At 35.6% G+C, this 12,481-nt stretch overlaps 1 protein-coding gene across 7 annotated transcripts; it reads left to right on the forward strand.

The window, feature by feature from the left end:
* Positions 1–1,428: 1,428 nt before the first annotated feature.
* On the forward strand, positions 1,429–8,902 carry Rfx (regulatory transcription factor Rfx). 7 transcript variants are annotated; one of them, XM_076900161.1, is made up of 17 exons: positions 1,429–1,731; positions 3,867–4,177; positions 4,323–4,503; positions 4,795–4,839; positions 5,198–5,303; positions 5,370–5,469; positions 5,587–5,742; positions 5,950–6,081; positions 6,389–6,570; positions 6,648–7,118; positions 7,194–7,315; positions 7,392–7,489; positions 7,547–7,702; positions 7,776–7,978; positions 8,045–8,198; positions 8,276–8,327; positions 8,409–8,902. In XM_076900161.1, the coding sequence occupies exons 1-17, from the start codon at positions 1,722–1,724 to the stop codon at positions 8,462–8,464; spliced, it is 2,535 nt and encodes an 844-aa protein (XP_076756276.1). In that variant the 5' UTR covers positions 1,429–1,721; the 3' UTR covers positions 8,465–8,902. The 7 variants fall into 7 exon arrangements, with proteins under 7 accessions (XP_076756276.1, XP_076756274.1, XP_076756277.1 ...); XM_076900159.1 differs by having other exon boundaries at positions 1,430–1,731; positions 4,311–4,503; XM_076900160.1 differs by having other exon boundaries at positions 1,431–1,731; positions 4,311–4,503; positions 8,421–8,902.
* Positions 8,903–12,481: the final 3,579 nt, after the last annotated feature.

Raw genomic sequence — 12,481 nt, forward strand, 5'->3', positions numbered from 1 at the left:
TTGTTCTATCGAAATGAACGGCTACAGTTTGATGCTCGATTGTTACGAAACTGTCAGAATCGGGAATATTTACGACAATTCTGTGTAAAGAGCAGATACATAATTTGTGCTCGTGGAAACCGTATCTCTGGGATACGGTCGATACATTTTTTCCCGCGACAAAAAGTTCGAAACTTCCGCGTGGACCTCGCGAGAGCATGGAGTGGCCGGAAGAGGAGGATTACGATTCCATTTTTTCCAAGAGATATTCCATAATGATGGCGGAGGAATCCTCGTTACCAATTATTTATTACAGATCGCAAAACTTGATGTCGAGTAAGAGTTTAATTTTCATTTAATTAATTGCTGCCGCGATGTTTTCCCGTTCGAAAATGTTCCGATCGTTTACGTGTTTCACACGTTTGGTTGTTGAAATAGAAAAAGAAAAATCTTCTCCACGCTTCCATTCGTCTCTGATAACGGTAATTACGTCGATGGATGATCAATATTCTCGTTCTCGATTTCTCGTTCCTTGATAATTTCGAACAGCGCGCCGCGTAAAAGCGCGCTGTATTTGTTTAACTCGCTGATCCCAGCGAATCGAAGATATTTTATGGTGGATTAAAGATACTCTGGTATACAGCACGTGTAATCAGCTAAAAGATCGGCGGCTAATCTAAATGATTATTCATCAGAACGAAATAGATGTCATAGTGCAATTGACCGATGTCATACGTAGCCTGCGCATTAATATGCGATTGCGCACGCACGCGGACTATGCGTGAGCTGTATGTACAAATTTCAGTTAGAAATAACAGTTTCTGTTCGTAAATAAGAGATTTTCTGGAAAAAAAAAAACTTGAAATTATATGTTATTTAAGCAACCATTCTGAACTTTAGTGATTCAATCGAATGGATGGGTCGACTATTAATGTAAAAAGAAGAGCACGCGCGGCACAGTACGTAGGCGCGTATCAATTATTCTGTAGGCTTGGTGCAAATTCGATTCATAACAATTTTTATTTCATTTGTTTCTCAGTATTATTATACCTTCCAAAGCAAGTACTCTTTGGTGCCATTTCAACTACGATTACACCAGAAGCGCTCGACTTTCTGTTACGTTCACCTACATATCAATCCTGCAAAAGTTTAACATTTAACTCTGCCCGCTATCTACATAACTAGAGTTAACGATTGCGTTAATCTCCGTACAAAAAAGCAAAGGAAAATGAAAAATCAGAATCATCAAAAACATCGATCATCGAATATTGTTTCTGTTACTTAAGAAGCGTATTGATCTATTACGTGTACCATCGATCTTGCGTGTCGTATTTCGAAAAGGTAGCATAGCTGATCGAATAGTATTAATGAAAATTAGTAAAAATAAATAGCTGTACGGGCGATAGCTTGCGGTGCTCGTTTTGTATGGTCGTTATCGCGCCCTGGCAGACGGAGATTAGATACGGTACTGGTTGTGACGCGGGCAGTGATGCCGTAGTCAAGGAGACCGCAGCAGCAGACAACCAACACTCCGACCAGCCGTCGACAACAAAATATACAGGTTCGTCGGAGTGTGCTGCTCCGCTTTTCCTACTTATACGGTACCTTGGCTATCCGCGTGGTTTCCTGGGTGACAAGTACCGCGGTTCCTTCAACGGGGAAAAGCCCGGTTGAAATACGTGGGGGGACACGTTCGGCCGCGCAAGTGCGCCCGGGCGTCGTGTTGAAAGTACACGCCATTCATGAAGACAGGTGAGTAAAAAGGAGACGTAAGAACCGCGCTTTCTTACTATTCTAATTACGATCATTCGTGCGCGTGTTTCCGTAATTATTAGGGAGACGATTGTGGGGATAACGTGTAACGTGATCGAACGTCGGATGCCCCGATCGCTTATCACCCAATGCCGTATTAATTTTATCGTTCGCAATATGTATTTGTTCAGTGACAGTTGACACAGTCGACTATTGATAGTTCCTAGTTAAATTATTCAAATAACTGCAAATGTCGTGTCCAGGAATTTTTTCATTCCCCGTATCTGAATTGTCTAATGCCAGAATATTGTACCATGGTTATACGTACAGTGATACTGAAGCTTATTTTAGGTGGACATTCGTTTCAAGATCATGCTACAATGTTAAGTCTACGTTCTGAGCGACTTTTTGAATATCTGCTAACAGAAAGAGCTCCTCGAATTGATATTTTGACTTGGTAATGCATTTTAAGAATCTTGTCAATTTTGAAATGTTAACATTTTTTTTAAGTAAAGCCTATCGCACACGTTCGCTATACTAAAAATTAATTATCGTTTTCCACAGAGAACCGTTAGAGATTTCTTGCTTTGTGTATTTCCCCTTTTTCATTATGCTTTGGTGATTTTATTGTGCACCCCACCTGAAGGGTATCTAATATTTGGAAGCCTTTGTAGCATTTAATTAAAATAGGCTTATCAATTTCATCAATGTATTTCTTGAGGCATGAAGGAGAAACAGCTGGAGAGCACTCATTCTTGTTAGCCATTGAATTATTTCATTTTCACCTTTTCATCAATTTTCTACTACCGATGCTCTCTCTGCAATAAATTTCAAGTTTTATATATTTTTCCAAATATTTTTCATTCAATATATTTTTATGGTTTTTTGTAGAATGTCTCTATATTTTGTTTTGAGTGAGCAAGAGAATTCACTCATGCATAACAGAGGCCAGGTGCATACACGGTGTGCTTCCAAATGTTATTACCACTTTTCAAAGCAATATAATGTGTCCGATGTTCAATAATATATACCTATATGTTTAAAATATGGGAAAATGTATCTTCTAAAATTTAGTATCATTATTCTTAAATAAAAAAAAATTAAATAACATTATTTAGGAATTATTTATACGTGTACGGATAAAAATTATAAATGTTTTTTATTAGATACGCGGTAAAAATTCTCTCAGCATTTTTTTTATATCGTCGTATCTCTTTCACGGATATGTCGGGCTAATTATAAAATTTATTGTTACCAGTTGGAAGGGAGCTTTAATACTCTCTAATTGCACCTATGATCCGACCTTCTCTACCAATACTTTCAACCCTCTTGACAAGAGTTCTATGTCCAGTCACGCGTATACTGCATTTTAACCACGACCCCTTCCCGTTCGTTTTCTTCCCTTTGAAACATTCTGTTTGGTACCTGCCACCCTAACAGGTACAGAGTGTACCAACACATCTTTTCCTGTGCACGCATCGAAACGACAATGACGTGTTTCATTCGTATTGAAAGTTCTTCGGGACTTCCCTTTGATCTAGAGATTATTAAATGCTGCACACCTGCGAGAACTTACGTAGCCGATTCTTTTTATATGTAGGTTAGGGTGCCTGCTAATCTATCTCTATATACGTATAATAACTGATTCGCGGGCATCCTCGCTCGATCTTCTTCCGTCCCTTCTACCTATCGAAACAGTCGTTACTATGATATATCTACAATGTTAAATTTACTGTAATAAAAAAAAAAAACAAATCAACTTCATTCTCTGTACTTGTATTATTCTACTTACACGATTGCATTTGTTGTAGTTTCAACAAATAATCAATACATTTTTATACAATATATATGTACATAAGTTTTGCACTTATTTACAAAAATTATTCTCATTTTTCCTTTTGCGCTTGGACACTTGTTAAAAAGTTGCCCTAAGGAGATTTTGATGTCAGAGCATAAATTTGATAGGAATTTTATTTCCTTCCCTTTGCTTATCAACCAATTATACATCTTAATGGGTGTACTTTGTAAGATATCGAATCGTACAAAGGGAATTTATAGTACACTCCTTCCTCTATGAAAGCTGTTGGAAAACGTTATTGATATTTCTTATGTTTGTGTGGGTGTATCATGTACAGATTCTTCTCTCCACAAACGGGGAGGCAGCAGTGGTGGTGATACGGTGGGAGTAGAGAGAGGTGAAGGAGTGATTGCCATGACTACGACAGGAGCCCAGTATGCCCTCGCAGCATCCACCAGAGCTAATAACAGTGGGGGTAGCTCTACTACAGTGGGGGTGGAACCTAAGCCAAGCGTTGTTGTCGTGACTACTTCCAGCTCCAGTGGCAGTGGCAATGCAGCACAGAGTCAGTCCACAAGAGGCCAACAACTTATTACTGTTGTTACCAGTCCTGATCCTTCTAGTCCAAACAATCTACAGCCTATACAGGTTTGTTGCGTTACATTCCATTGATAAAATTGTTTTTCAATATTTAATACTGATTCTAACTACATTTTATACTCCATTATACAGAAATTTACCGTTGATCATGAGAACACGCATACTATAAATAATAATTTAGTTATTGGTTCAGGATCCACTTGAAACAGCTGCAGATTCTTCCAACGGCTCGACAGGTACTCCAGCGCATGTTACAGCACAAGTAGTAGTAAACACTACCCATTCCGGTCAGCATACTCTTGTTGACTCCGACGCGGCATCCACGTCAACCGGTACCATCGTCAGTGGATCTCCACATTTTATCACAGTAACAGGTGCGTCTAAAAGCAGAGTTTATTTTTATGTATACTTTTGTTTTATTTACCTCTATTAGTTGTAAAGTTGCCGATTATGATCTTGCGAAACATTCGACTAAAGTCAGAGAGATTAGTTTTAACTAAAAATGAGATCGCGATTAGTTGTGAAGAATCTCCTTATAAGTTGTTTATGTTAGTGGTGAGTATCAGGATCAGTGTGAAAAAAATTATAGTGTTTGAGTAGAGATTTGGCCCTTTCCATGCTGCTGAAAAACTTGCACCTCTGTTCTTCTACTCTGACCACACTAGGCACCAGTGACTCACCATCCTACGCGTCCCTCACAACGGCAGTAGGTGAGGGCAGAATATAATCAGCATGCGTTATTCTTTTCTTGCTACTTATGTACATATCTGTAAAGAAGCTACATATTATTTGATGGTACACATTAATTCATTTTGCATGTACTAGTATATTCTTCATTTGTACGAATGATAAGGAGAAGATACAGATAATACATAAATGTATCGATACTAGATTTTGTTTCAAGAGTGTAAATTCTAGTATTTGGTAGATACATTTAATTTTTTCTAGCGGTTGGCAAAGTATAAGTTCTTAGTTGTTAAACTATGTACGCATACCACAAAGCTTTATTCATGTAAGAGCTGAATTATGTAAATATGGATAGATTAAAGTTTGTGGTATTTGTTTCAGTGTCGGGCGAGCCAGAGGCGGTGGGGTCCGAGTCGGTTTCTCATCCTACTTATGTTCAATACGTTGAGGGAGATGGTTCCACCTACATACCAACAAATGGTCAGATGTAGGTATATTAATATCATATTTCAATTATTCTAGTGAATTATTTTTATAAATTTACATTTCACAGGACATATCCTGTGTATGCTGTTGGAGAAGCAGGAGCGATGTACACTCCTGCTTCCAATCAGTATTACACACCAGCATCTACACCAGTAACATATGCCCAGGTAATTTATACAAAAAATGTTATCCCTCCAATTAATGGGCATACATTGGTAAAAAAAAAAAAAAAATGTAAAGCATATCTTGTAGCATTGTCATCAGTAATATTCTGTTACGTTCAGGTCACTGGTCAGGGTTCAAATTCTACAACCGGACAATTGTTATCCCAGGGCAATGGCACGTATCTTATACAACAGAGTGTTGTGGATGGAGATCCAACAACACACGCATTAATATCAGCGGCTGCAGCACGTGCTAGTCCACAAACAGAAAATGCGGTAAGACAATGTTGCATGTTTCCAATTTTCGTTGCTTTTTACTTCTTTTGGACTATTCTGTTTAAACTTTTAGAAGTATACTGATTCTGTAGGTATAATTTATATATAACAAGAACATGTATCAAGCAATTTTGGAGAAACGAAACAAAGTATTTTTTGAAATTTGGGGTTTAATATAAGGTATTGGTATGTTGGGTTGTTTGATAGGAAACTGTGGTTAGCGGGGGTGGAGGGGCATACTTGATCAGCGGTAACTCAGGAGGTGCTGCTGTCACCGTGGAAGACGCTGCAGCTGCAGCTGCAAACATGACGCATGCCACTAGAGTTTCTCAAGCAACAGTAAGCTGATTATAATCCTCATTTCCAGGCTTAGCTGTACACTAATTTATTGCGGCATGTTCGATTGCTTTCTTTAGGGATGCTACTTTGTACAAGTCTAAAATTTCCTTTGAATTGGCAATAATGCAGAAACTATTTTCTTTAACATTAAACATTATTAATACTTATGAATGTATGTGTAGTTTAGTTAGTAATTGATTAATACTAATTGGTCTTAGCATTTTGTATTTTGACTTCATATTGTACACAGATTGTCTTAAAAGTGTTAGTAATACTTTTATATAGTGCATAATTTTTGCATAATTAGGTTCACTGGTTACTCGAAAATTATGAAACAGCAGATGGTGTTTCCCTTCCAAGATCTACACTTTACAATCACTATTTACGTCATTGTTCCGAAAACAAGTTAGACCCTGTGAATGCCGCGAGTTTTGGAAAACTGATACGGTCCGTTTTTCTGGGCCTAAGAACTAGACGATTGGGCACGAGGTAAAGAATTGTACTATTATCATTTATCCATTTACTTTACAACATTTTCTTTTGATTGTTATCACTATTCACATTAGAGGGAATTCAAAGTATCATTACTACGGGATTCGCGTGAAGCCTAGTTCTCCGTTAGTTATGTTAAACGAAGACGGAACACCTCGTCAGCAACAAAACGCAAATTCGCAAACGAAACGATTCAAGTTTGTGAATCAAAAGCAGGATACTACATACGAGAATAATACGCATTCGAACACGAATATTTCATCGAATAATTCACCGCCACAGTATCATCAGTACTTAGGCGAGGCGAGTGCTGCTATTCCAGAATTTCCAGAAATAATAGTTGGACACGGTTCATCCCTTCCGGAAGATTGCACGTTGGAAGACATCGACACGTTCCGTAGTATATACAGAGAACATTGCGAAGCCTTTCTAGATGCTGTTCTCAATTTTGAGTTCGCTACTGTAGAAAGCCTTTGGAGAGAATTTTGGCGTAGTCAGGACAATAATAACGGCGATGAATGCGAGGAAGAAAAATATTTATCAAAGTAAGATTTTTACAACGGATGTAGCTTGCGAGAAAATATTGTGTAATCAAATTTTACTCTGCGATTTGTTTATAGGACGAAATTATATCAGATGTGTAAATGTTCAGAGGTACAAGATTTCATAAGGAAAGTTGACTATACGTTTTACCAAAATTTGGTAGAAGTATTAATGCCTAACGTATTACGACCTATACCAAGTGAGTTGTACCGATCTCTGCTTTCTATATTAACGATGTCATTAAGACGCTAATGTAATTAATGTATAATTAATAGGTTCATTAACGCAGTCTATCCGAAATTTCGCGAAAGGTTTAGAATCGTGGTTAACGTCAGCAATGGCTGACTGTCCTAAGGAAATGACCCAGATAAAGGTAATGTCGAAGAGACACTGCGACGAAGTACTTTTTCCTAACAATACTTCATTCTAGTTGACTGCAGTATCTGCGTTTGCTCAGACACTAAGACGTTACACATCGTTGAATCACCTTGCTCAAGCTGCACGTGCAGTGCTTCAAAATTCTAGTCAAATAAATCAAATGCTAGCCGATTTGAATCGCGTTGATTTTCATAATGTCCAAGAACAGGTATCTGTGGTAATTAAGACAACCTAACAGTCCCTTTAGCCACGAGAAATGTACGTAAATATTCTTTATACAGGCTTCGTGGGTATGCCAATGCGATTACGCAATGGTACAACGCCTAGAAGCAGACTTTAAAATAACATTGCAACAACAAAATTCATTAGAAGACTGGGCAATTTGGCTGAAGAATGTCGTGACACAAGTTCTAAAGCCATTTGAGGAGAAGCCAACGTTTGCGAAAGCTGCTCGACAATTTTTGCTCAAGTGGTCATTTTACAGGTAATTATACATAAAATTGTTTGAAATTAATATTATTATTCGTAAGCTTGGTTATTCTTTCAACAGTTCCATGGTCATTCGAGACCTTACCTTAAGAAGCGCGGCAAGTTTCGGTTCTTTTCATCTGATTCGATTGTTATATGATGAGTATATGTTTTACTTGATCGAACATCAAGTAGCGATTGCCACAGGAACAACTCCGATAGCAGTAATGGGAGATGTAAGTGCTCTTATGAAACAAGATGCCTTACTTGTAATTATCGTTAGACTAATAGTTGGTTTAATTGTTCGTTTTAGAAAAGTCAAAATTGCTCTTTAGTTAGCGCGTTCGGAGCCACTCCGAATGGAGGTAAGTTACTTTCTTTTCTACAATATTTTCTTTTTATAAACGAAACACTATTTTCACTTATAAGTGAAATTTGTAATTCAGAATTTGTTTCAGACACATCAAATGCAAGCCAACCAAAGCGCATGAAATTAAGCTAACTGCGTGCCTACACCTTCTAGTTTTTGGAAATAAGCCAGTAGCACCTGAGAATAAAACGTTAGCACAAGAGCATGCAGGCCTACTAACACACTAGTCCCATAAATTATAATTTTATATAAAATGAGATCTTATTGTATCGTGACTTAAACAAAGAAGATTTTTGCATAACGAACGCCCAGGATGTATACAATCTAAGTAAGTTCGTGTGATATAATACGTAGGAATATGTAATGTAATCTCTTGTTTCATACGGAGGTATGATTCAATTGGTAAGGTATCGCTGGCACGATGTTTAGTACGTTAATATGTATCGTCTAGTCGAAACATCTTTCAAATATACATATATGGGACCATGAGTTTGTCATGCCCTTATAGTATTCAATATTGAAGGCTTACTCGACTATAGGTGTCATTTCTTATGCAACCTCTGCGCGTATTCAGAACGCGTGTCAAAAATTGGATTTTTATTAAAAAAGAAAGCAGATATTTCACGGATTTACTAACACTTATGAACTGAAATTTCTATTAGATATTATTTTAACGTACATGTTATATGTCTCTTAATATACTTCATTTTTTAAATAATTTTGTTTTAGCATATTATATAAACCACACGAAAATAATACAGTCGAGTGAGCTTAAAATAAGAAACATGAGTTTGTGCAAAAGAATACATTCTATGGGAAGATAACATTTTTTGACTGGGAAAAAGGAATTAATCTTGTATTCATATCGACGGATTCTATTTTGCACAAATACTCGAATAATATTTTACGAAATCCGCCCTGCCGACGGTATTGTCAAAAGAAAGAAAGAAATAACTATTCCTACTGCAGAAGATGCAAATTAGATTATTATAATAATATAATCGACACGAGTTTTAGATATTTCGGACATTCATATTTTTTAATGCAATTTATTAATTATACATCGAGCTGCATAAAAAGAAGTTTTGTTGTGTGCCGTCTGTTACACTCTCTATATATATTCTTTCAGTATTTTTAAACGAATAGTACAAAACAGCGATGAAAAGAAATGACGAACGTAACGGTATAATGTAATCGTTTTAATTTACTGATAGAATATACACTGTGGTTCTTACATTAAATGTATATATTCGTACGGTGTGACAGAGAATATTGCATAGTTGTTGAAATTTAATGAAAGAAAAGAAAAAAAAAACATGAAATTGCAAATTTTTATGGTAGAAGCTGTGAGTGTCTTCAAACGTGCTTTGCGCACATTTATTAAATAATTTTAATATATTTAACTACGAAAGAAGTTTGTATTGATATATGATTTTATATTTGTAGACACTCGTGTAACTTGTCTCTGTAGTAAAGAAAGTAACTAAATTTTAAGTGTGAATTGTGAATTTCACGTTATATTCTTTTGTTTCTGTTAGATGCGCATTTTATAAAAGGGTATCAAAATACGCCAACTGTTAACAGAGTTAAAGACAAACATAATATTTTTCTTAACTACCACGTTTAAATACTACTATTTTCATCAAGTATTTAGTAATTTATTATCATGCATAAATTTATTTCTATATCGTTCGTAGCTAGTTTTATTACGTAAAGGGAATTGACTAAATTTCCAAATCGATAATATTGATAGTACATTATAGATTGTATATCAACAATACGATATAAAAAAAATCATATTCTAACTTAATATGTTCGCGTGTAAACATTTTAGTGTATGTTGGGAAGGAGTATAATTTGTTGCATACGTTTCGTTTCCATCAGGATTAGATATTTTTAAGTTTAACAAATATTCGATATACCTTTGCGTTGTATTATATTTTTGTTCCATGTACTTAGCTACATGAATGCATACAAACACGTATTATCATATCCTTAAAAACAAGTACAAAGTGAATCAATGAAATTGACACGTATTGCTCGAAATATCTTTCCAACAATTCGCTTATCAATAGATTTCATTTGTAAAACTTACACTCACGTAAAACTCTTGCAACACAATTAAAGTTTGCAGATATGCAGTATATGTGCATGTATGTGTGCATGTGTGCGTATATGTATAAGTTAATGCTTGCAGTTATGCGAAACGTATAATTTGTGGGATGCATATATCAAAAGATTACTGTTCAAAATTGTTAAGAGTTGCGTGCGAGTTCGTTCAGGTACAGGATCGATATTGAAAATGTATTTTTTACTGCAAAACACCGCTGTACAGATCGTTTGTCTAAGCTTTGTAAATGCACACTACGTATTTTACAAGAAATCGAGGATTTAATATGTAAGAATATACGAATTGCAAGGTATATAAATTCCGAGTCAGAACGTATCTCGAGACGTAAGCGTAATTCGTATCCATTGTAGGATGCCACTACATCTTATATTCAATATTGAATTAAAAGATATAGAAACTCCTATGAACAAACTAAATGTTTGGCAAAACTTGGTGCCTTTTATTTCATACAAGAAAGAAAAGAACATTTTTTACTGTACCTTGATTATTGAAGAATCAAGGCTGGACGACCAAAATGAATGAAACAAAATAGTTAACGCTCTTCCTTTAGGGCTTCTTTTATAGCATTTTACTTTAAAGAGAGAGAGAGAGAGAGAGAGAGAGAGAGAGAGAGAGAGGGAGAGAGCGCGCGCGCGAGAGAGAGAGAGAGAGAGAATTAGAAAGTCTTTTCCAAAGTGGACAATGACTAGAGAAAAAAATGAAACGAATGTCTGGAAGAACACGTGTGAAGATTTTTAAAGATATTGTACCGAATAACAGAAAAACGAAGCTTCTTTTAAATTTACTCCAGTGGTCCTCTTATGCATAAAAAGGTTTTTCGCCCGACGAAAATACATCTTGCTAAAGATCATATTAAAGGGTACTAAATGGTTTTATTTAATTGCGATATTCGCAGATAGTTTTAACCAGAATAAGATTATAAATAAATAAATAAATAAACGAACAAATAAATAAATAAATAAACACTACATTTATTTATTTATTTATTTATTTATAAATATATTGTATAAAAGTATTGCATACTAGTCAAACTTCATAAACTTAAGTCAGAAACAGGGATTGAATATCACAGTAAAAATGACCATTAACTGCGCATTGTATTATTTGTGCAAAGGGATGGATAGAATATTTCCATAATTATAATGAGCTTATACATGTAAAAACTACTGATATGTGTACTTAGCATAAGAATGGCTTTTTTAGAAATTTCTGTTTCTTTTCTTGACAATGAGAATTCATGCAGCGATTGCAGGTATAATTAATTATAGAAATGTGTACTATTCAAGTTCACTTTTGAAATGAAGCATTCAAAAATCAAAAAACGAATAAAGATGTACTATTGCGAAATCACTTTGAATTGAACGCTTTGTACACGGTTCTATATTAATCGATACATGCCCATACTCTATACTCTTTAGGTAGGATCGCTGCTTGTAACTTTCACATAACTATCACAAGGTGCAAACAATTGTGGTCTTGTTGTTGATGATAAAAGATCAAACTTACCATGGTTTCCTATGTTGCGAAAGAAGACGGCCTTAAATCATTCCAATTGTAAGACAGAAAGAAGATTTACTATGTTGTTAAAAGAGAGAGTGAGAGAGAGCGAGAGAGACGGGGGGCTGGCGGGTGGACACTGAAAACAAATGAAATAAAGAAAAAAATTAAAGGGTACTCGTGAGAGGGAGAAAGTGAAGTATCGTTTTCGCGCTTATAACTTAAAGAAAATATTTTGATACCTCCAGATTTGCACAAGTCGAGTGTCATTCATTACTGCTTAAATAACATTATTTTTACTGAATACAGCTCAAAACGATAACAACTTATATAAATTATGTGAGGTGCAAGAAGCTGTAAGAATTGTGTGAATGTGCCGATCAGAAGAAAAAGAATAATAAATATATGTTTAAAACTTGCAAGATTGACTATGTTACATAATCCGTAATTCATTAATATTGAAAGGAATAAAAATCCCATGCTTGTTGCTCTTTTACCTTAATTTACAACTACGTATGTAT

This window comes from Xylocopa sonorina, chromosome 9, assembly GCF_050948175.1.
Source record: "Xylocopa sonorina isolate GNS202 chromosome 9, iyXylSono1_principal, whole genome shotgun sequence".
NCBI classification, from domain to species: domain Eukaryota; kingdom Metazoa; phylum Arthropoda; class Insecta; order Hymenoptera; family Apidae; genus Xylocopa; species Xylocopa sonorina.